The 20,476-nt window shown below is 44.4% G+C and overlaps 2 protein-coding genes across 2 annotated transcripts; one reads left to right on the forward strand and one right to left on the reverse strand.

Moving 5' to 3' along the window:
* Positions 1–802: 802 nt before the first annotated feature.
* Positions 803–6,663, reverse strand: zbtb1 (zinc finger and BTB domain containing 1). Its single transcript, XM_023286794.3, has 2 exons — positions 6,528–6,663; positions 803–3,386 (listed from the first exon to the last, which is right to left on the reverse strand). Exon 2 carries the CDS (start codon positions 3,380–3,382, stop codon positions 1,334–1,336), a length of 2,049 nt encoding a protein of 682 aa, XP_023142562.2. The 5' UTR covers positions 3,383–3,386; positions 6,528–6,663; the 3' UTR covers positions 803–1,333.
* Positions 6,664–9,563: 2,900 nt separating this feature from the next.
* On the forward strand, positions 9,564–16,324 carry zbtb25 (zinc finger and BTB domain containing 25). The gene is made up of 3 exons (XM_023286802.3): positions 9,564–9,632; positions 11,480–11,660; positions 11,854–16,324. Exons 2-3 carry the CDS (start codon positions 11,488–11,490, stop codon positions 13,049–13,051), a joined length of 1,371 nt encoding a protein of 456 aa, XP_023142570.2. The 5' UTR covers positions 9,564–9,632; positions 11,480–11,487; the 3' UTR covers positions 13,052–16,324.
* The last annotated feature ends 4,152 nt before the right edge of the window (positions 16,325–20,476 follow it).

Raw genomic sequence — 20,476 nt, forward strand, 5'->3', positions numbered from 1 at the left:
GGGGGGGAAGGTTCGTTAGCTGTGCCTGCCCACCCCATCGTGCATCACTGTATATAAGACAAGAAGGAAAAAGTGTTACAGTAAAGGCACCAGTCACAGAGCATGTTGGACAGCGAGTCCTGAACGTGAAGCTGCACAGTAACCCAAAAAAAAAATCACAAAAATTGACTCCTAAAGCAAAAAGCAGTCTTGTGCTCACTAACTACAACAAGTAAATCTCACCGTGTTTCACCTACAGGGACTTTAGTATTCTGGGAAACAAGCTGACATCAATGCTAGAAATCGTCGACTCAAAGTTTGAGGCACCGCAACCCTCTGAAACGGGGAGTTCACTCCAAAAACAAATTCAACTGGGCGTCTTCTCACAGGTGCGACAACTTCTAAATTTAATTAATAAATTTATTTCACTCTGGTTGTAGTTATTTAATATTCTGTACTCTTGGCTCTGTGGCTCCTCTGTCTGCTATGGACCTTTTAAAAATCAGGTGCCAGAAGTTGCGGCATTTCCAGCTGAAGACACGTCAGTTTTTATTGTTTTCTGGAGTTCACCGCCGATCTTACCACAAGTTCACACTGTGAGCAACACGACTGTAAACCAGATGGAGAGGTATGCTGGAAACCTCACCATCTGTCCACTCAACTTTGGTACAGTTCTGACAGAACAATAATCGTAAACAATTTGCTAACTGGTTCCAGCTTCTGCTCACTTTCTTGTTTCATTTCTGGTTCTGGACGGCTTAAAGAAGTGTTTTAGAGTCTGAGAACAAAAGACTGACATGGTCAAATAACCTGAAATGTAAAAAAAAAACAAAACAAAAAAAACCCACGTATTTTTTACTGCATATAAAATCCCAGCTTCTTCATAAATGTTCTAAAAATGTACATCTACTTAGTCTGCTGGGTGTCTAACTCCACCATCAGCTTTCTAAACTTGATTGTTTCTCGCCTTGTGTGACTGTTTTATCAACAGAAATAGGTTCTGACTTCAATCTGACAGAAGACAGGAAGAAAACATCTTGTACAATCCTGATTCAAAACAGTGAGAGCACATTTCAGCACCATGAGAACTTCCCATCACCTGATCAAAGCTAAACAAATAAAAAAAGCTTCAATCAAAGCTGCAATCAAAGGCTCAGGCCACCATCAGTCATAACAGAGCGACCAATCACCAGCCGTGCTGCTCGCAGTGTGAACACCTGTTTAGGTTATGCATATACTTTAAAAGTGCAGATTTTAAAAGTTGTCTTTTTGGTGTTCAAGTGCATAATTTGTTCTCACATTTATGGCTTTTAGTAACAAACTAGTATAAATGCAGAGGACGTTTGAATCGTTCCTATAGTCTCTTGGTGTGCTTTGAGTTATAGTGGCTCCTCATGTCTTTACGGAGGCGAAACTTCTCTCCACAGACGCCGCAGATGTACAGATGGACGTCCATGTGTTTCTCCAGCTGCTCTCCACCAGGGAAGATCTGGAAACACACCTGGCAGATGGTTTCTCCGGCTGACAGGTGGGAGATCATGTGTCGAACGTGGTCGTGTTTCAGGAAGGTTCCCTGGTCGCAGACCGGGCACACATAGCGTGCCATGCCTTTGTGCATGTCGGTGTGCAGCCTGAGCTGGCGTTCTCGCAGGAACTGCTTCCCGCAGGTCTGACAGGTGAACTGCTTCTCCTTGGTGTGGACAGTGTAGTGCTCCCGCAGGTGGCAGCGTTGGTAGAAGCCTTTACCGCAGATGCTGCAGAAGTGTTTGCGGCGGTGATCTGGTTCGCTGCCCTCCTCCAGCATCACTGGGCGGAACAGCTCTTGGTCGTGGCAGGTCAAGGCGTGCTCCAGCGCTAGGCTCTCGTTCTGGAACAGCAGGCCACAGTGAGGGCAGGCCAGGTCAGCCGCCTCCAGCAGACCCTCCTCCATCCCCTGCGGTTCTTCCAGCAGGGAGGCCTCGTCCTCTCCGTGTGAGTCCGACTCACCGCCGTGGGATTCACCGCAACGCTCTGCATGTTCCTGGAGCTGCCGGCCTTTGATCAGCACCTGACCGCACCGACCACAGGCACATATATGGCCCATGTGGTTGGACAGGTAGTGGGCTGACTTGTCCTCCTCAGTTAACAGAGCACCACACAGTTCACAGGGCGCACAGTCCGTGTCCTGCTTCTCATCTTTGACCTTACGAAGCTTCGTAGGGACTCCTGAATCATCGCTGCTTGACATGTGGCCTTCAAAAGGCTCGCTGCTGTTCTCCAAACCTGAGACGCCAGGCTCTGGTTCACGGTCCGGTCCTGTCTTCTCCCTCATGTCTTTATGTGCAGCGTCACTGAATCGTGTGTTACAGTCTCTGGCTGTGTGCTCACCGACCCGGACAACCTCTATCTCAGGGAACATGCTTTCTTCCGGCTCTGTCTTGATGCTCCTGGTTGACCCAGGCTCTCCATCTGTGCCAGCTGCCACCGACCTGATGGCGAGGTCAGAGTCGGCCTTGGTCTCAGGCCAGTCGTCCTCGCCTTTACAGATGACCCTGTGTTCCTCTATGCTCTCGGAGGCGGAGCTCTCAGCTTTACTGGAGTCATTGTCACCTTCCACGTTACCTCTGGGCGGATGGTAGGCTTTCCGGTTCGTACAGGTCAGGATGTGTTCGATTAAAAGCTTCTCGCAGCTAAAGACGAAGCCACAGTCATCGCAGGTGTAGGTGCGGCCAAACCTAGGACGGTCTTTGATAGTGGAACTTCTGCCAGCGGATCTCTTTCTCAAGTCGCATGGCTGCTCAACTGCTCCATCTGCTGCAGGCGGTGCCACGATCAGAGGAGCAGCCACCACCTCCTCCACCACCACCGGCCTGCTAACAGCTGCTGGAACAGCTGGACGTCCAGCGCTGGTGGTGACAGCTTTCGGTAAACGTTCTCCCTCTGGGGCAGCAGGTCGCTGCTGCTCATACATGCGGACTCCAAACATCATCTTCCCACCAGCGGGTCCGGTGGAGGAACTGGACGAGGAGGACGAAGAGGAGGAGGATGGGGTGATGTTGGAGCTCCTGATGTCCCTGAGGTCCTCCAGAGAGTCTGGGATGTAGTACATCTGCAGGTATGCCATGGAGGCCTTGAGCTCCTCAAACTCGTAGCTCCCCACAACAATGCGTCCGAGATACATGAGCTGCAGGATGAGGTCAAAGCACTCGGCACTGATCTGCATGTTGCTGAGGTCCAGACGGCCAGCCCCCTGCTGGTCCCGGATGAACATCATCCTGAAGTAGGAGCTGCACGCCGCCAGGACGGCCTTGTGCGCCCTGAAGTAGATGTCACCGATGGCGATGAGGCAGTCACACAAGAAGCCCCACTCCCGCTGGTTGTTGAGCTGCTGGAGGACGTGATCGCTGTGGCTCGGCCTCGCCATCGCCCTGCAGACAACAGAGGAAGACAGTCAACGACCGCATTCTTTCTGCCGTGAGGTTTCTCTGTGGTTGACTTTTATTGCATTGCAGAGTATTTCATAACATTTGGCTGCTTGTGTTGAGCGAGCTCTCTGTCCTGTAATGACTCATCAAGATCAGACCTGAATCATTACGAGATCTGACTTCAGCCTATCAGCTCCTGTTTCATCAAACTTTATCAGCACAAACACATCTGCTCCTGAGAACAGAATTCAGGGGATTTCTGAACGCTGTAAGTTAGGCCAGTAAAATAACTCTAATCAAGCATTTTAGACTTTTTGTTATTTAACACAATTTAGCTTAGTTTGCTCTCTTCGGTTACTTGTCTTTGAAGTTTGCTAGGTGTAAACGAATCTTTACTGCAGTTTCACAGTCAAGTTTCGAACTAATTTGATGTCTATCAGGCCGAGAATCAGTCGCAGCGTGCACAACACAAATCTAATCTAGCTGAAACAGGTTACTTTCTAATCTGATGCTCAGCTGCAGTGATGAAGGACAAAGACGAGTCAATGTGTTTCCCGCAATGAAGGAAAACCACTCTGCTGCTCAGATTTGAAGTGTGAACTGATAACAGCAGGCACACCTACTGTACAGACATTTCACTCATTCAGTGCCGATCATCGCTGCATATTTGTGCATCAGCGTCGACACTATTCAGGTTTAGGATGGCACCAGCCCACTGCACAGCTCCATTACATAGGTATTGTTAATAATGATGATATTTATTCGGTTTGGAGATGATCTACAATCTAAAAAGTGAGTGAGACATCTTTTCTAATAAACCACAAGATGATCTGAACTTTGATTCAGCTTCATAGTTTTGAATCAAGAGCTTCAGCATTTGAATCAAGCAGACTTCTAATAATAAAGTATCAGACATATTTAATGAGGTATAAAACCTGGGGAAGTGCTCTGCTCTGATTCTGGGACATTCATGATGAATAAAACAGGTAGTGATTCATCCGATGGTAAAGAAACGAGACCTGAATTAAAAACGCTGTGGGCGTCCGATCTGAGATCAGGTGCTTCAAACACAATGTTTGTTGTAACGATGAATCAGCTGAAAATTAATCAGCAGTTGTTTAATGATCAATAATGTATTTATAATGTATATATAATGCTTTTTAAATCTGCTGACATCTTATATTGCTTTAATTATAAGTTGTATTTTGGAATTATGGTAGATTGGTTACAACCCGTTTTTATCAGTCACTTTAGCAGATTTCTGCAGAAGATTTGCAGATGTTCTTCATCATATGATGTTGATGTGACCCTTTTTGGTTTGCAGGATGCATTCACCAAATGGGAAAAAAAAACAAAAACTAAAATAAAAGAGAGGCCTCGTACGGTAATTATGAGAAAAGACTCACTTGTGTGAAGAGTCGGAAACATTTACACAAACAGCAGGTGTTATGTTGCCATGGACACAGGGAGTTTGACTTTGTATGTATTTACATTTTGTAAATAAAGCAGCTGAATTCTGTGAGAGCTGCTCCTAGTTGCAGGTATCATGGATCACTGAAGAAAACTAAAAAAGGGGAAGATTCTGAGCCGTCTTTGTCTCTGATATCCGAGTGGATTTGTGGAGGTTTATTCCACGGAGGATCTTTACCTTCTACAGTCTAAAAATCTCTGGAATACATAGAGATAAATCTCCCAGATCAGTTTATCCACAGGACCAAAATGAAAAGATATCTAGATTTTGTCATTTTAAAAAAATAAGTCATGATTGTGTTATAGAGAATGCAGTTTTGGTTTGTTTGTTTGTTTTTCCTTCTGCACACCTGCCATTATCATGAAGGTTCTTTTTGCACAAGGCTTTGTAATATTATACAGACCCAACAATGAACCAGTAACTTGCAAATATACACTTTAGATGCACTGATATGTCTAGAAAATACCTGTCAGTGATCTATTGTTGATTTTATCTGTTTCTATCTACATGGTTTCATAATAATGGTGTAAATTTGTTAGTTCATATTCACCTTATGCACTGTGTTTTATTGAATGATGACAATTTTTAAAGTGTGAGACAGGTAATTAACCCAAAACATCTCATTTAATTTCATCACTTAAGAACTGTGAGGCTGCAGCCAGCACTTATCTTTCACTATCAATATGTTTGTTGTTTTTGCTGACAACTGATTGATTGTTCAGTGAATAAAACAGGACAAAATGATACAACATTCGTTCCTTCAGTCAGGTCCAGCTGACAGGAGAACATCCTGATGGAGGTAATTAACTGGATTCATGTCTGATGGGGGTCCACAGGGGCCCAACAACACCTTGAGCCCTCAGAGGTGAGTCCGGCCCTGATGGAGAACAACTCAAATGTGTCCACAGTCCGCAGTAAGAACACTTTACAGTAAACTGTTCACCGTGTCCCGCCAGAGCCTGTTAAAAGCAGCTGAATAAGGGCTCTACCAGCAGCCCGACTCCGTTTACTGTAACTCATCGCCCGCCCCCGCAGGGCCGCCGCAGACCCCACGGTGGGACCTTCAGCGGCTCTCAGTCACCGGGAAACCCGCCGTGAGAAAACGGATAAGGCCCGAGAGAAGCGGTGAGAACAGACCTGGAGGAGGAGAGGCTGTGCTGGAACTCACAGCAGGGAGAGGCCGGACACACCGCCGAGCTAAAATGGAGATTACAGCTCCACGGCGGTTAGCTGCGTCAAGTTAGCCACTGTTAGCAGGGACCACGGCGAAGGTGGCGCGGCTGCACCTCCAAAATAAAACGACAAAGAAATCCGGGCAAAGGAAGAAACAAAAAGAGGTCTAAATGTGATGATTGGCTGTTCGCCGAGTAGACTAATGTTTGATTTGCTAAACATTACAATTGAGAACAGACGTTAGACTGAACCTGGATTCCAAAACACGGGCATAAACAGTGATGTCATATTTGGGCGATTTATTTTGAAATCCGCACCGCTAGCGGCACATGTGGACGCTGCTAACTGACGCTACTGAGCGGTATCTCTCCCGCAAACAGCCCCGCCACCCCCGCACTGCCACCCGCACTCAGCTAGCACCGAGAGCTGCAGGCCGCGGGGATTTCTATACTTTCCCGGGCAGGCGGCCCCGCAGGCCGGCCAGACAGCCGTCGACTCACCGTGTGTACCGGAGGCCGGCGGAGGAGCTGCTGCTGTCGGCGGCGGTGTGCGGATGTTCCCGGGGCTCCGGAGTTTCCTCCCCGGACGGTTTGTCGTATTCGGGCGGAAAGTTGAGACGAAGCAGCGGCAGCCTCTTCTTCTTCTCCCCCTGCAGGATGAAAGGACTTCCGCACAGACTGCCGCTCCGTCAAGCTGGACTCGACGAGGAACACACAGCACAGGACTTCCGCTCCACGGGAAGACCTCCACAATAAGACAGGAGCTCTGCCGTTACTATTGCTATGGACTGTTTTAAAAGAGATTAAATATTATATATCATTAATATAAAGAGGAAAATCCATCAAATCGAGGATTCATCATCATCATCATCATCATCATCATCATCATCATCATCATCATTATTATTATTATTATTATTATTATCATCATTATTATTATTATTATTATTATTATTATTATTATTATTAATAATAATAATCATAATAATAATACTTTATTTCAAGGTCTAAAAACATTAAGAATTAATACTAAAGAACATTTATTGGCCAGATATTGCTCATAAAAATTACAGTAACATCAGAAAAAAGCACTGTCTAATAGAATAGCAATATATAGCATGATAAAAATATGTACAACTAATTAATAAAAAGTAAAATAATAAGCTAAAAATAAAACAAACAAATAAGATGTAATATTGACAATGACAATATTGGAAATTATCATGCCATATTGAACATGATAATGAAAAACTGCACATAAAATTGGATGAATGGAGTTGCAAGGAGATTAACAAAGAAATGCATGAATAAAATACTACTTTACAATGGCTTTGTAATGCTATACTTGTTTTATTTTCTTCACTTGTAACACTTTTTATTTGTCTTGCACCACTCGCATTTTTAAATCTATACATTTTGACACCACCAAATCATATTCTTTGCATGTGAAAACCAACCTGGCAATAAAACAGATTGTGGCTGTGAAAAGCAATCAACAGAATCCCAAACTGAATTCTACAACAAATGGGGAGGCGGTGTTATTCAGACAGGACTGGAGTAGCCGTTCCCTGTGTTGAGCTCTGCTGCCACGTTTTACAATGACTGTAAACAGGCCGTCACCACATCGTTTAGACAAGTGACCAGTGAATTACAGTAGAATTGCAGCAATGTTATTCTCCTTCATATTGCACAAAACATCTTATAATGTCCCCACACTTGTTTTGTGAAATATGTCTTAGTCTGAACTGTTTCTAAAGCACAGATCTTAATGATGGCGCTGAACAAAAATGTAAATGCAGGATGCAAATGTTCTTCTTTTTCAACTTGGAGAAAATGTTAAAAATCTGATTTCTATTCTAGTCTGTCTGGATAGGAAATGGTTGAGTTTAACCAGTTGTACACAAAAAGTTTTTGAGCTGTTCAGGACAAATCCTTGACGATGAAGATCAGAAAGCATGACTGGACAGTGATCAGTGACTACAAAAGTCCTCCTTAAAATTCAGCTTTATTCAAATGATATGACTGGTTATTGCACTCACTCTCCATCTAGCAATTGTTATTTCTAAAAGACTGCATCGTTGTTCTTGTTGTTTTCCTTGGGGGAACCTAATTCATGTCCACGTTTCCTCAGAAGTGAAACTCTGAATGAAAAACTCCCGATCAGCCCTTCCAAACTCTGTTTTACTTTCAGACAGTAAAAACTGCTGCTGAATTTATGTTGTGGGTCGAATTTATTTTCAGTTCACTTTGTTTCATCTTTTATATAGTTTACAGTTTAGATTTTGGACTTGTGTCATTTTATTTATTTATTATTTTTTAGACTATTCACTGGCATCCACAACTTTGCGCAAATATGACGATGATTTAAAAATATATACTCTCGGGAAATGCGATCTTATGTTTCCTGTTTAACTTGATGCGGGAGGCCAAGGGCCGCGTGCCAACCGGATCCTTCAGAGAGCAGGAAAAAGTGAGGAGGACTCACTCTGAGCAAAATTTTATGACCTGAATTCGATACTCAGATCTGAGCTTTTAAACAGAGAAGTCTCACTCTGCCTCATTTCATTCAGCGCTTTCTAAGAAGAAGAGAAACTTCTGGTCCTGCAGATTGACTCTGAGAGAATCAGGAAGTTTATCGAGGTTCATACTGAGATTGTTCTTCTGAGTGTAAAGAAACAGACCTAAAAGTTGTTGCAATCATTAATTATAGAGAAGCTGCAACCAGCAATTATCAATACATCACCAAATATCATCAGTACGTCTGACAGTATTTCTCGAGTAATCAGCTGATGAAATGCTAAAATTTACAGACAATTTGAAGATTTTACTGATCATCTGTCAAGGTTTTACTTTTTTCAGATTTTTTTTAATTATTATTTTTTGCTCCTCTACTCTCAGATGTACATTTGGTGACCAGGGTTTTCCTGAGTCCTGGTTCAGGACTTAAGGAGACCGGAATTCATAAGCTGAATCAGTAATACCATTTTGTAAAAGTCGTCTGAAAAAATCCTCTCAGTCCTACGTTTCCAGTCCCTCAGTGTCTTCTGTGTTTAATTGTTTATTTCCCCCATTTTTACAGAATTTTATTATTTTTCAGTCTTTGGTTTTGTTCTTTAATGCTTTAATTGTTGGATTTCATGTAACATTGGAGCTGAATTGTTTGAATCGTTTCTCCAGTTTTTAACATACTCTTAGAATAAAGTCAATTTTAGTGTGACATGTTTAGGAGGTACTTTTACTGTAGAAAGCTATTAACATCAAAGCAGGTTTATATTCCTGCTGTGCAGACTCATCTGAATTATCTTATGTCAGGCATTATTATTTTTACTATTATTATTATTATACTGAAGAGATTTTTCATTTCCCTGTCCCTTCCATCATAAACTCTATTTTCTCATAGTTTGTATTTAAACAGATTAAACGCACCTGAACGTCTGAAGAGGTCCGATATTGATTATTGATTACATGTTACCGGGATACGGAGTCGAATCACGTGACCAGCCCCTTTGACCCTTCTCTCGCGAGACGTGACGCGGCTCTTCGCGAGATCACCTCTGCAGCAACAAATCGGCTCCGGATCCCGAAGACAATCTGCTCGTTTCTGCGGTAAGAGGCTGATTAACGGCGCGCGCGCACGACACGCGCAGACAGAGAGTGTGTGCCGGGCGGAGGGGGCGTGCGCACGCGCTTGTGTGCGTGCGTGCGGGTGATGAGGACGTGCGTGTTGCCGAGTGTGAATGAGACAGAAGGATGGAGGAGGCTGCAGCCCGACGGGCGCGACACGACGTGCACGCGCGCAGCGGTGGTGTCGCTGGGTCGCGCGGGTTTGTCTGGTTTCCGGTGTGTTTGGGTCAGACACGGTGTGTTGTCATCTGAACACACACACGCACATACACGCACACACACACACACTGCTGCTCCTGTATGTGTGTGTGCGTGTCTCAGGTGCAGACTCACGTGCAGGTGACCTTCACTGAGGTCAGAGGTCACGTGTCCAGGTGTTCAGGGTCTTGTTTAATTACACCTGAGCTCAACATGAAGGTGGGCGGGGACTGATGGAGGAGATGTGACATCACTATAGTCCAGAATTAAAGGACAGTTTCACAGATTTTCATTGGTCGGTGTTCAGTGGACACCAGCTGAGGGGACAGTGTGACAGTCAGGCTTTATTGGTGTTAACTGGCTCAACAAATCCTAAAACCCCAGCAGAAATATCAGGTATTATCACCTGGTTCTTTGTTAACCAGGTTTTCCTCAGCTCACTCTGTGCACGCTCACATTAACCCACGCAACATCTTTGCACATAAAATGGACGGATCACGTTCTACTTCAGTCAAGAGGAACAGGTTGGTTTAATGGCGAAATTACAGTGGCATTAATGTTGCTGATTTCCTTGGTAGTAAATACCAAAAGACTATCAGTTTTCTAATCTGTGCTCTATTAGCTGCAGTACCAGCAGTGTGAAACAGATTTTGTTCCCCTGACATCGCGACACATACACTTTTTTCTGTTGTAACTGAACGGCTTCATTCAGTGGGATTACTTACATACAGTTGAGCAGGTTTGCAGATACGATGTGTTCCTTCAGCTGATAATCCATATCACTCAGAGAGAATCGACTGGAAACGATTTGGTCAGAGGGAAACACTTCTTACAGATGGTGTAAATCTAAAACTGAACAGAACCTTTGTGCAGCATCTGTTACCATGGTGACCTAACACGTTGAAATAGAGCCACCTTCATGAAAACTCTGACTTTAGGCTCAACATACCTCCTGATCTCTCTTCATAGTTCCCCACCCGGTCTGGTCTGGAGACTTGATTAAATATACAGAATATATCTCCTGTGCGCCCCACAAGTCGTGTCCTTTTCCACAGTGTAAGCTGATCTGTTCCAGCTCCACAGTGTTTGGAATAGCATCCCCATATTCCATGCATGATATCCCAGTTTTCCTAACTGGAATTCTGAATGGATGGCTGATTTTATTCCATTGGGAATCAAGAGAAAGAAAGAAGTGACTGGCTCTACAGGCAGCCAAAGAAGGCACTGCAACTGGTCAGTGTTCAAACGTTTCTGCCCTCCAGTTGGTTCCCTTGTCTCAGCCAGCTGTATCCTCCTCTGCCTCCTCTTCTTCCTCCTTGTAATTCTCTTCCGCATTATTGTTCATGCCATTTCTGTGAACAATTTCAACAGAGAAGCAAAATAAATACATAAAACTGCATTGTATGCTTTCATTTCAAAAAATGTAGACATCCAATGAAAACATGTTCATAGTGAACTGAAATACTTTACAGCCAGTAGAACAGCTTCATCTTTAGAGATACAATAACTCAGTGTTTCTGATAGTAGGATCTAAGATGCTGAACAGAAGCTCAGACTGAACCGACCCTGTACTGAACAGCTCAGGATGAAACCATGGTTACACTCCTGCTTTTGGTGTTTGTGTCTTTCAGACGGGGTCATGGAGGTGTCGTCTCACAGCCTCTTCCTGCTGCAGCAGCTCAACGTTCAGAGAGAGTTCGGATTCCTGTGTGACTGCACCGTCGCCATTGGAAACGTCTACTTTAAAGCTCACCGAGCTGTGCTGGCTGCCTTCTCCAACTACTTCAAAATGATCTTCATCCACCAGTCCAGGTCGGGGGTTGGGGTGGGGGGGTTCAGTCTGCTCTTGTTGTTTCATGCTGTAGTGCTCCCTGGTTCCATGGTACATTGCATACTTGTATGGACCATAGAAAAATGAGACACAGAAGAATGGCAGTTTTCTTAGGTGTTGACCTGTTAACATAATGTTTTCTATTGACTCTTCTGTGTCTCTGTCTGTCCCCAGTGAGTGCATAAAGATCCAACCTACAGACATCCAGCCAGATGTCTTCAGCTACCTGCTGCACATCATGTACACTGGAATGTGTCCCAAACAGCCGGTGGACCAGAGCCGACTGCAGGATGGCATCAAGTTTCTTCACGCCTACCAGCTGTGCCGAAAACCCGGCGAGGGCGCTGCTGATGCTGCCACCGATGTGGTCCGCATGTCCAACTTGTACGGCATCCAGATCTCCTCCCAGCTGGCCAACAAGGAGGCAGGTGGAGTCCCCAAGACCACCTCAGTGTCCCGTGGGGCCCCTGAGGACGGGCGGTCCTCCGGCCGGGGCGGACGGTCCCACTCCCAGTTGTCCCTAGCCGTTGGGCTGGAGGGGATCCCTTCAGACCATCAGGCCTCAGCGCTACGCAACGTCTGCTCCGTGGCATCCGGAGACGACTCGGACATCTCGACTCGCATCAAGCAGGAGCGGGTGGAGGAGGAGGAGGACGGCGAGGGGGAGGAGGGTCCAGGGGTGGGGTCTCCATCTCAGAGCAGCAGTCCCAGTCAGGGCCTCCTGTTTAAAGACCGGCCCCTAGTCCTGCTGTGTCCCCGCTGTGGGGAACGCTGCTCCTCACCCGAAGGCCTACGGGAGCATTTGTTCAGCCACGCCCTCGACCCCACCCGCCTGATGGAGGGACTGTCGCAGGGCGGCGAGCTGGACGCCGGCGTGGAGGAGGGGCCACCGGGGGCCCAGGAGCAGCTGGACGCAGGATGTCTGGAGGAGGCGCTGAGGCAGAGCCAGGCGCTCGCCAACCAGCTGGCTGCTGAGCTGAGGAGGAGCCGAGGGGGAGGCGGGGGAGGAGGAGGGGGGAGCAGCCCCACCCCCGCCATCCTGCACTCACGCAAACGTAAGATCGCCTGCGCTGTCTGCAGCCTGCGCTTCTCCCACAAGAGCCAGCTGCAGGAGCACATGTACACCCACACCGGCAAGCCGTCTCGCTACCACCGCTACAACCGCCTCTGCAGCCAGCTCTTCCAGGCCTCCGCCCACTTCTGCGAGGGCGCCGCGGAGGCTGGGGGAGGGGCTGGGGGCGGAGCCTCGACCGGCGCACCCACTGCCCTCTCTGAGGAGGCCAACAGGGACACTCAGGACAACGGCAGCTCCTGCTACTCCCTGGACTCTGAGATCTCCCAGGAGAGCGTGGACGGCGTGCCCGTCGAGTGATGTCAACAGATGATGTCATGGAGGGATGTTAGTGTGACTGAGCGCACAGGTGGTTCAGTTGTCTGGTTGAGAAAAGACGAAGCAGGAGACTCTGAGGTCTGTGTTGTTGTTCTGTTGCGGCTGTCTGATGGTTCTGTACCTGTGCAGGTGTGTGTGTGTGTGTGTGTGTGTGTGTGCAGGTGTGTGTGCTTCAATCAGTCATGTGATCATAGTGTGGCACTGTGGTCATCACCTGTGAGGGTCGGACTGTTGTTTTATGAGTTTCATCCTACAAACTCCAGTAGAGTCTAAGTGATTAGTCGATTAAATGATTAGTCGATCAACAACAATAATTGCAACTATTTTGAAAATCAGTTCATGGCTTGTTTTAACTGGTTCCATCTTCAGTGTGAAAATTTCATGATTTCCTACTTTAGTCAAGTCAATGCAGTATTTTGAGGTTTTCGACTGTCTCTGAGATGTTTCAGTATTTTCTGACAGAATGACTAATTGATTAATAAACAGAATAATGTATCAGTAGCTACAGTCCTAAATTTCAACGTTAACATCACATTGACCTTTGTCAAACCCTTTAATTTCACTGGTTTGTGTTTATTTCTATAAAAAATAACCAGCAGAGACTTTAAACTTGATCTTCCACACCAGCCAGCATTGAAGTCCTTCTGTGGCAAACCTGATGTCTGCAACACTCTGAGGAAGACAGAAAAAGAAGAGGATATAGTAAAATGTGCTCCTTTAATGTAAAGCTTGTAAGGCTGTGAGTCAAACTGTGGTTGTGTCTTCAGACTATGCAGACTCTCAGACCTGCTGACCAGAGAGAGAACATGTTAGAAGAAGCAGCAGTGCCTTGGTCTGACGGTCTGATCGCTGTTTGCAGCAGTAAAGCAGAGCGCAAAGCTTCGTGACAATCTGCAGCCCTGTTCTCTAGAAGTCATGTCCAATATGTTTTAAAGGAAATGTAACTCTGATCAGATCAGGTTTTCTATTGATAAAGTGAGGAAACTTTGATGATTTTATTTGATACAGGAAAATGTTCACTGACTGCATATTTGTTTCCTTCCTGATTGTCCAGTTTTCATTCTCCACCTGCAGTGACCGCAGCATTAAGAATGAGTTCTCTGGTTCTGTTCAGATTGAGAAATAGTAACTTCAGAGTTCTGTTGCTTCATCAGACTATAATCTTCAATGCACACTGAGGTGGCTTTCAGCTGAATGTTTAGTATCTTGGATGTGAGTTAGCACCTCCAAGCCTGACATCATCGATCTCTGCCAGAAACTGGTCAGTTGTTCCTTCTGTGTTGGGGGTGAGTTGGTGATCAAAGCTAAGGAGTTTCAGTATCTCGGATCTTGTTCACAAGTGATGGGAAAGTGGAGTGTGAGATGGACAGATGGATTGGAGCCATCAGCAGTATTGCAGTCCTTCTTCTGGACTGTCCTGAAAAGGAAAGAGCTGAGTTGTAAGGCAAAGCTCTTGACTTCTAACCTGTACCTATGGTCATGAGCTCCAGGTGTCGAGCATAAGCATAAGATTGTGGATACAAGCAGCCATTGTGAGTTCCCTTTGTAGGGTGGTTGGGCTCAGCCTTAGAGAGGTGAGGAACTCAGATATGCAGAAACAGCTGAGCGTAGTCTCTTCTCCTTCGTGTCGAAAGGAGCCAGCTGAGGTGGTTCACATCTTCCTTTGGAGGCCAAGTAAGAGACCTTAGGGTTGGAATCCCAGAGGAACTCCCTAGAGGGATTAAATGTCTCATCTGACATGACAACGCCCTGGGATCCCTCAAGAGAAACTGGAAGATTAACTGAGGTGGTTCAGGCATCTGATTAGGATACCTCCAGCCCCACCTTCCTTTGGGCTTTTCTGGGCATATCACAGTCCCTCCAGTTTCCAAGGTAGATCTGAAGAATACTGTTTGAGAGGGACATCTGGAATACCCAGCTTAGCCTGTTGTCTCTACAGCCTTACCTCGGATAAACAGGACAACGAATGGGTTGATGGATATTCAAACTCTAATTCAGGTTCTCGGTTCAGGTTTAGGACATACAGTGGTCTGTTTTAATCCAGAGTGATACACAGTGTGTTTAAGTTATTTTTTTGACCTTTTTGTCTTTATTGTAGAGGACAGTGGAGAGAGAGACAGGAAACATGGGGAGAAGATGAGAGAAGGACATGCAGTAAATGGATGAGGGTTGGACTCGAACTCTGGCAACTGTGTCGTGAGCGATAGCCCCTGTGCATGGGTTGCCCCCTCCCCAACCAGTTGAGCTACCAGGGCGCCCACAGTGTGTTTAGATTTCATCGACTCCAAATTGCCACCTTTCCTCAACCTCGACCAAAGTGATATGTTTAGCTTCTCCCTCTGATTCGAGTCATACCAGCTCCCAGCAAGACAAAAGACCACAAATGAACTGTTACAAATGTGTTCCTGATGTGGTTCTGTGGTAGGGGTTTGTTTCAGTTTAGGTACCAGAACTACTTGGGTTAGTGTAAGACCAGAGTTCAGGGTGAAATACGTACTTTATTAAGATTGAAGGGAGCAGCAATTACCACCTCTCAAAGCTGAAGATAGTCTTTGAGATACCTTAAAATGCAAAGACACAGACGACTCCCTGATGCTGTTTGCTACAAGCTCAGTCAATTTAATTGCTCATTAAATTCAACCATCTAAGCAGCTGGAAATTACTGCTCCTTTAATAAGATATGAAGGTTGATAGAAGGTTTGATGTCCTAAATGTGTCTCCTGAAATCATCTCATGAATCCGTTCATGTCTTTTGGAGCTTCAGCTGAAAACTAAACAGGGATTTTGTGTCTGTGGTTCAGAATTTAGACCAGCAATTTATTTCACAGGTAAAGTATGGGTGGGGCACCTTACCTGTTAGCGCTGTGTTGCTGCAGTAGCTAATGTTTACCCTTGTATGGACCAGTCAGGAAGCAGCAAATAAAAGTCCGTACAAGAGAGCAATTTGAGATTTTATTTTGAAAGAGTTACAGGTGAAACCAGAGAAGAACAGCGGTGTGATCCTTTAAAATTAGGGCAAGTTCTCTGCTGTTACTTTCTGTCGTCACATGACCAGCACTTATTGATAATGATTTCCTGCTTGAGCTGTTATTGATTATTGATTGGTGAATGTCTGATTGTCGTGCCGTCGTCATCTCCGTGTTTCACTGTAAAAAGGTCACAACGGGAACTTCAGTGTCAACATGTTTTTGTACACGTCTGTTTTTTCATCGATGGAACGGTAAAGTTTTGTAAATAAACGTCTTTTTTGACCAATCGGATTGCAGCTGTGCAGTTTGACTGAAAATGAGAGCAACATTTGTGGTTTCCTTTTCTAATCAATGAATTAGCAACTTTTTAATATCAGTCAAACACTTAAAATGCAGACAGCACACGATACACAATACCAAACAATACAAGCTGCAAATATAAAAGAAATCTGTAAAATGGCAGAAAAACTGATAAATAGAACTGTTGGATCTGTAGTTTTTATGCTTAAACTTCATTTAATGTTTTTTTTCCCCATTGGTATTTCCTGATATTTTGTGAAACCTTGTATTGCAGAAGTCGTAATAGAGAAATTTTCTGCTCAGTGGTGAAGTGATCGATCAGTTGATTTTACAATTAAATTTAAAATGAGCAGATTTTAACCTTTAAGTCAGTTTTTACACCAGTCTTTCAGTTTCTTTTTCTCAGAAAGTCATGAAAACGAGAAACAACATTAATAACTGTTTTAAAAGTCCTTGAGAAACTTAAGGTATCTCTATTTTATTATATATATATATATATTATAATATTTATTACCTTTTTCTCTCTGTAGTTCCCAATTAAACTCCTGAGGGGCTCCGACTGATCCCAATGTACATAACAGATTATTTCACTCTAAAGCCGAAGTGATTGTCGTGTTCTTTAATTGAACAAAATAACGTGGCACAACTGTGTGGTGTCAACATGAGGCTTTTACTGAGCAGCGGGAGCAGGCCGACAACAAACTGACGTTACAGCGTCGGCTACGTCACACGTTAGGTGCGTGCCCAAAGAGTATTAACAACACAAGATAATACTGTGCTATAGAATACACCACATCTCCCTTTTTATAAAACAAAAACACATTTTTGTTTCACTTTTTTTTTCTTTTGAATTGTACACATTCCATCTAACTTTTTTCTTTTTTTCAAAATGTTTTAGTTACACTTCTAAAATTTGAATGCATACCAAACACATTTAGCTTTTACTATGCAAAAACACAACTCTTATCAATAGCTTGCCTCAACATCTCTACTGAATACCACAGATATGAACAGTCTGTGTATTAACATATTTAACACTTCTTCACAAATCTAGCCTTTTAGGTTTAACAACAGCTCTTCCTGATCTAGTTCTCACAACATCAGTGTTTACAGGAGTATCTAGGGATACACTTGGTTTTAGCTGCATTTGCTCAGTTGGTACATCTGATACACTCTGTTGTTTTTCACACTTTTCATGCAGAGGAATCAAATGCAAGCGATTACGTCGCACAGTCCCTTGTGGTAAGTCTACTGTGTAAGATCTTGGCGTAGAGTGACTCTGAACAACAGTGCCTGGTGTTTTAGCATCAGTCACCCACACTTGTTCTCCTGGTGATAACTTTGCCAAAGGTTTTACACGATGTCGCCTGTTGTAGTTTGAGATGTCAGACATCCTCTTCTCCTTTTCCTTCTGAGCAAGAGTGGCGCTATCAGGCAGAGTTGGGGCTAGCTGAGATGGAAGGATCGGCAGTGTCGTCCGCAGGCGTCTGCCCATGAGGAGTTCAGTTTGCTGAACACTTTGGCTCCTGCTAGCATCCCAAGATTTTGTTCGACAGAAGGCAACACAAAATTTTCTCTGCACACATACTCATTTAGTCCAGTGAAGTCCACGCACAGTCTCAGTCTTGGACTGTTCTTCTTTGGAACAACGACCATACCGGCGCATCAGTCGGTAGGTTCCTCCACTCTGGTTATAACTCCGAGCTCTTCCATTCTTTGAAGTTCTTCCTTTACTTTTCCCATCAGAGGTATTGGAATCCTCCTGGGGGTTTTGAGTAAGTATGGCACAGGATTTGGTTTGAGTTTAATGTGGTACGGTTGTTGCACTTCACCTAGTCCATTGCACAGTTTGGGGTAAGAAGCTTTCAGAGTGTTCATTTTAACAGCATTTACACGCACTAGAAGGCCAAGAGCTATAATGGCAGGTAGGCCTAACAATGGTGTGCTAAGGTTTTTGACAACATAGACCTTCTCTGATGTCAGCTTTGATCCATACTTGAGCTGGAGCCTTGTGAACCCTATAACATCCAGTGGTGTTTTCCCAGGACCAAGCAAAGGTTTCTCTGGCTGCTGGAGAATGGGCATCTTGTCTTTTGGAAAAACTTTAGCCAAATCTGATTCCGCTATTGCAGTGACATCCGCACCAGTGTCGAGCTTGAAAGTAATGTTCGAGTCTTTCACCTGTATATCTGCTGTCCATGTCTGGTTATCTGTTGTGACTGAGCCAAGGAAGAAACTTTGCTCCTCGTCTTCCTCAATACTTTGTACAGTCTTACTTTGTCCGCAGACCCGTTGGTAATGACCATTCTTTCCACACGAATGACATTTTGCATTGTTGGCTGGGCACTCACGTTTTGGATGAGGAGAGCCTCCGCATTTGTAGCAACGTGGTGAGCTTTTCATTTTAGTGTTAAACTGTGGTTGTGCTTTCATTGTTTTATTTTTGCACTTAAACTTTGATTTGTCATATTGATGTTTATTTTTAATGACTCTATCCACAGAGCTCACGTTCATTTGCATCACGTTACTTTCACTTCTCAGGGCAGTTTGTTGCTTTTTGATCTCTTCTGACTGCCTTGCCATGTTCACGGCTTTTTCCAAGTCCCAGTCTTTCTCCATTTGCATGCGCTCAGTCTCGTGTCTGCCAAGCCCACTACTATTCTGTCTCTTATGAGCTTATCATGGAGTGTACGTAGTTGCAATGCTCTGCTAATGCATGCAGGGCAGTTACAAATGCATCTACAGTCTCATTTGGCTCCTGTTTGCGCATGTTGAACCGTGCACGCTCGTAAACAACGTTTTTCTTGACGATGAAAAAGTTATGAAAGCCGTCTCTCACTTTGCTGTATTCGCGCTGCTCTGCTTCTGTTAGCTTCAGGCCTCTCAGTACATCATCCGCTTCGTCTCCCATGCAGTATATTAAAGTGTTGACTTGATTTTCTTCTGAACTTGTAGACAGATTACTTGCCTGGCGAAATCTTTCAAAGCGACGAATCCACTTTGTCCATTCGTGTGGTTTGGAAAAATCAAAGGACTCCGGTGGCTGTATGCTAAACGTAGCGCTGGGAGTGCTAGCCGCCATGCTAACTTCTACCCGCTGTTGGTCGTCTCCATTCGACATTTCAGCTCACCTCTCTCCCTCTTTCAAGCTGACGGACCTTTCGTGCTTTTATTTTTGCCCACACAGCACTTCTGACACCATGTCGTGTTCTTTAATTGAACAAAATAACGTGGGACAACTGTGTGGTGTCAACACGAGGTGTTTACTGAGCAGCGGGAGCAGGCCGACAACAAACTGACGTTACAGCGTCGGCTACGTCACACGTTAGGTGCGTGCCCAAAGAGTATTAACAACACAAGATAATACTGTGCTATAGAATACACCACAGTGATCAAACAATTTTGTTTCTTTGAATGAAACTGTCAGTCGTCCTCTTTGTCTTCAGGGGACAGCAACTGACATCTATTGTTGTCTGACATTTTATATTCAAAAGAAAGTTGATGCTTTTAATTATGAAAAGTTTCTCTGTGATGGAATGATATGACCTTTATGGAGGAAAATGGAAGAAATCTGATAAAACACAACCTCAGGAAAAACAAGCAACAGATAGATTTTGACAAAGATTCCTTCTAAAAACATTCAATTAAGTTCTGCAGAGTCTCATTAACTGGAGGAAACCATGTTTATGATCAGCACTTCCAACTTATCTCTGTGTGCACTGACAGATTCTGACCTGCAGGTGTCAGCAGAGAGCTGAGCAGCGAGCAGAGCAGAACAGAGGCATTCTGGGAAACTGAGTATCCAGCCTGAAAACCGACAGCAGGCATTCAACAAGTTCTTTTACAATGAAACAGCCAGAGATATGACAGATTTTAATGCCACATGTTCATTGCAAGGCTCAACATAGTCACACAGATAAAAGTTCAACTGTCAAAATAATGATTATCTCCCTTCTAAAGCTTTTTTCTTCACAGTATCAGCACCACTCTGAAAAAATCATTCATACTGTGACAATCACAGTCATTCAGAATATTGTGAAAAATATTTATTGTTATTATAAAATTTTGTCATTATAGACTCGTGTTAATTTTTTATGAATTAAAATGTAATAATAATAATAATAATAATAATAATAAT

This window comes from Amphiprion ocellaris, chromosome 12, assembly GCF_022539595.1.
Source record: "Amphiprion ocellaris isolate individual 3 ecotype Okinawa chromosome 12, ASM2253959v1, whole genome shotgun sequence".
In the NCBI taxonomy this organism is placed as follows: Eukaryota; Metazoa; Chordata; class Actinopteri; family Pomacentridae; genus Amphiprion; species Amphiprion ocellaris.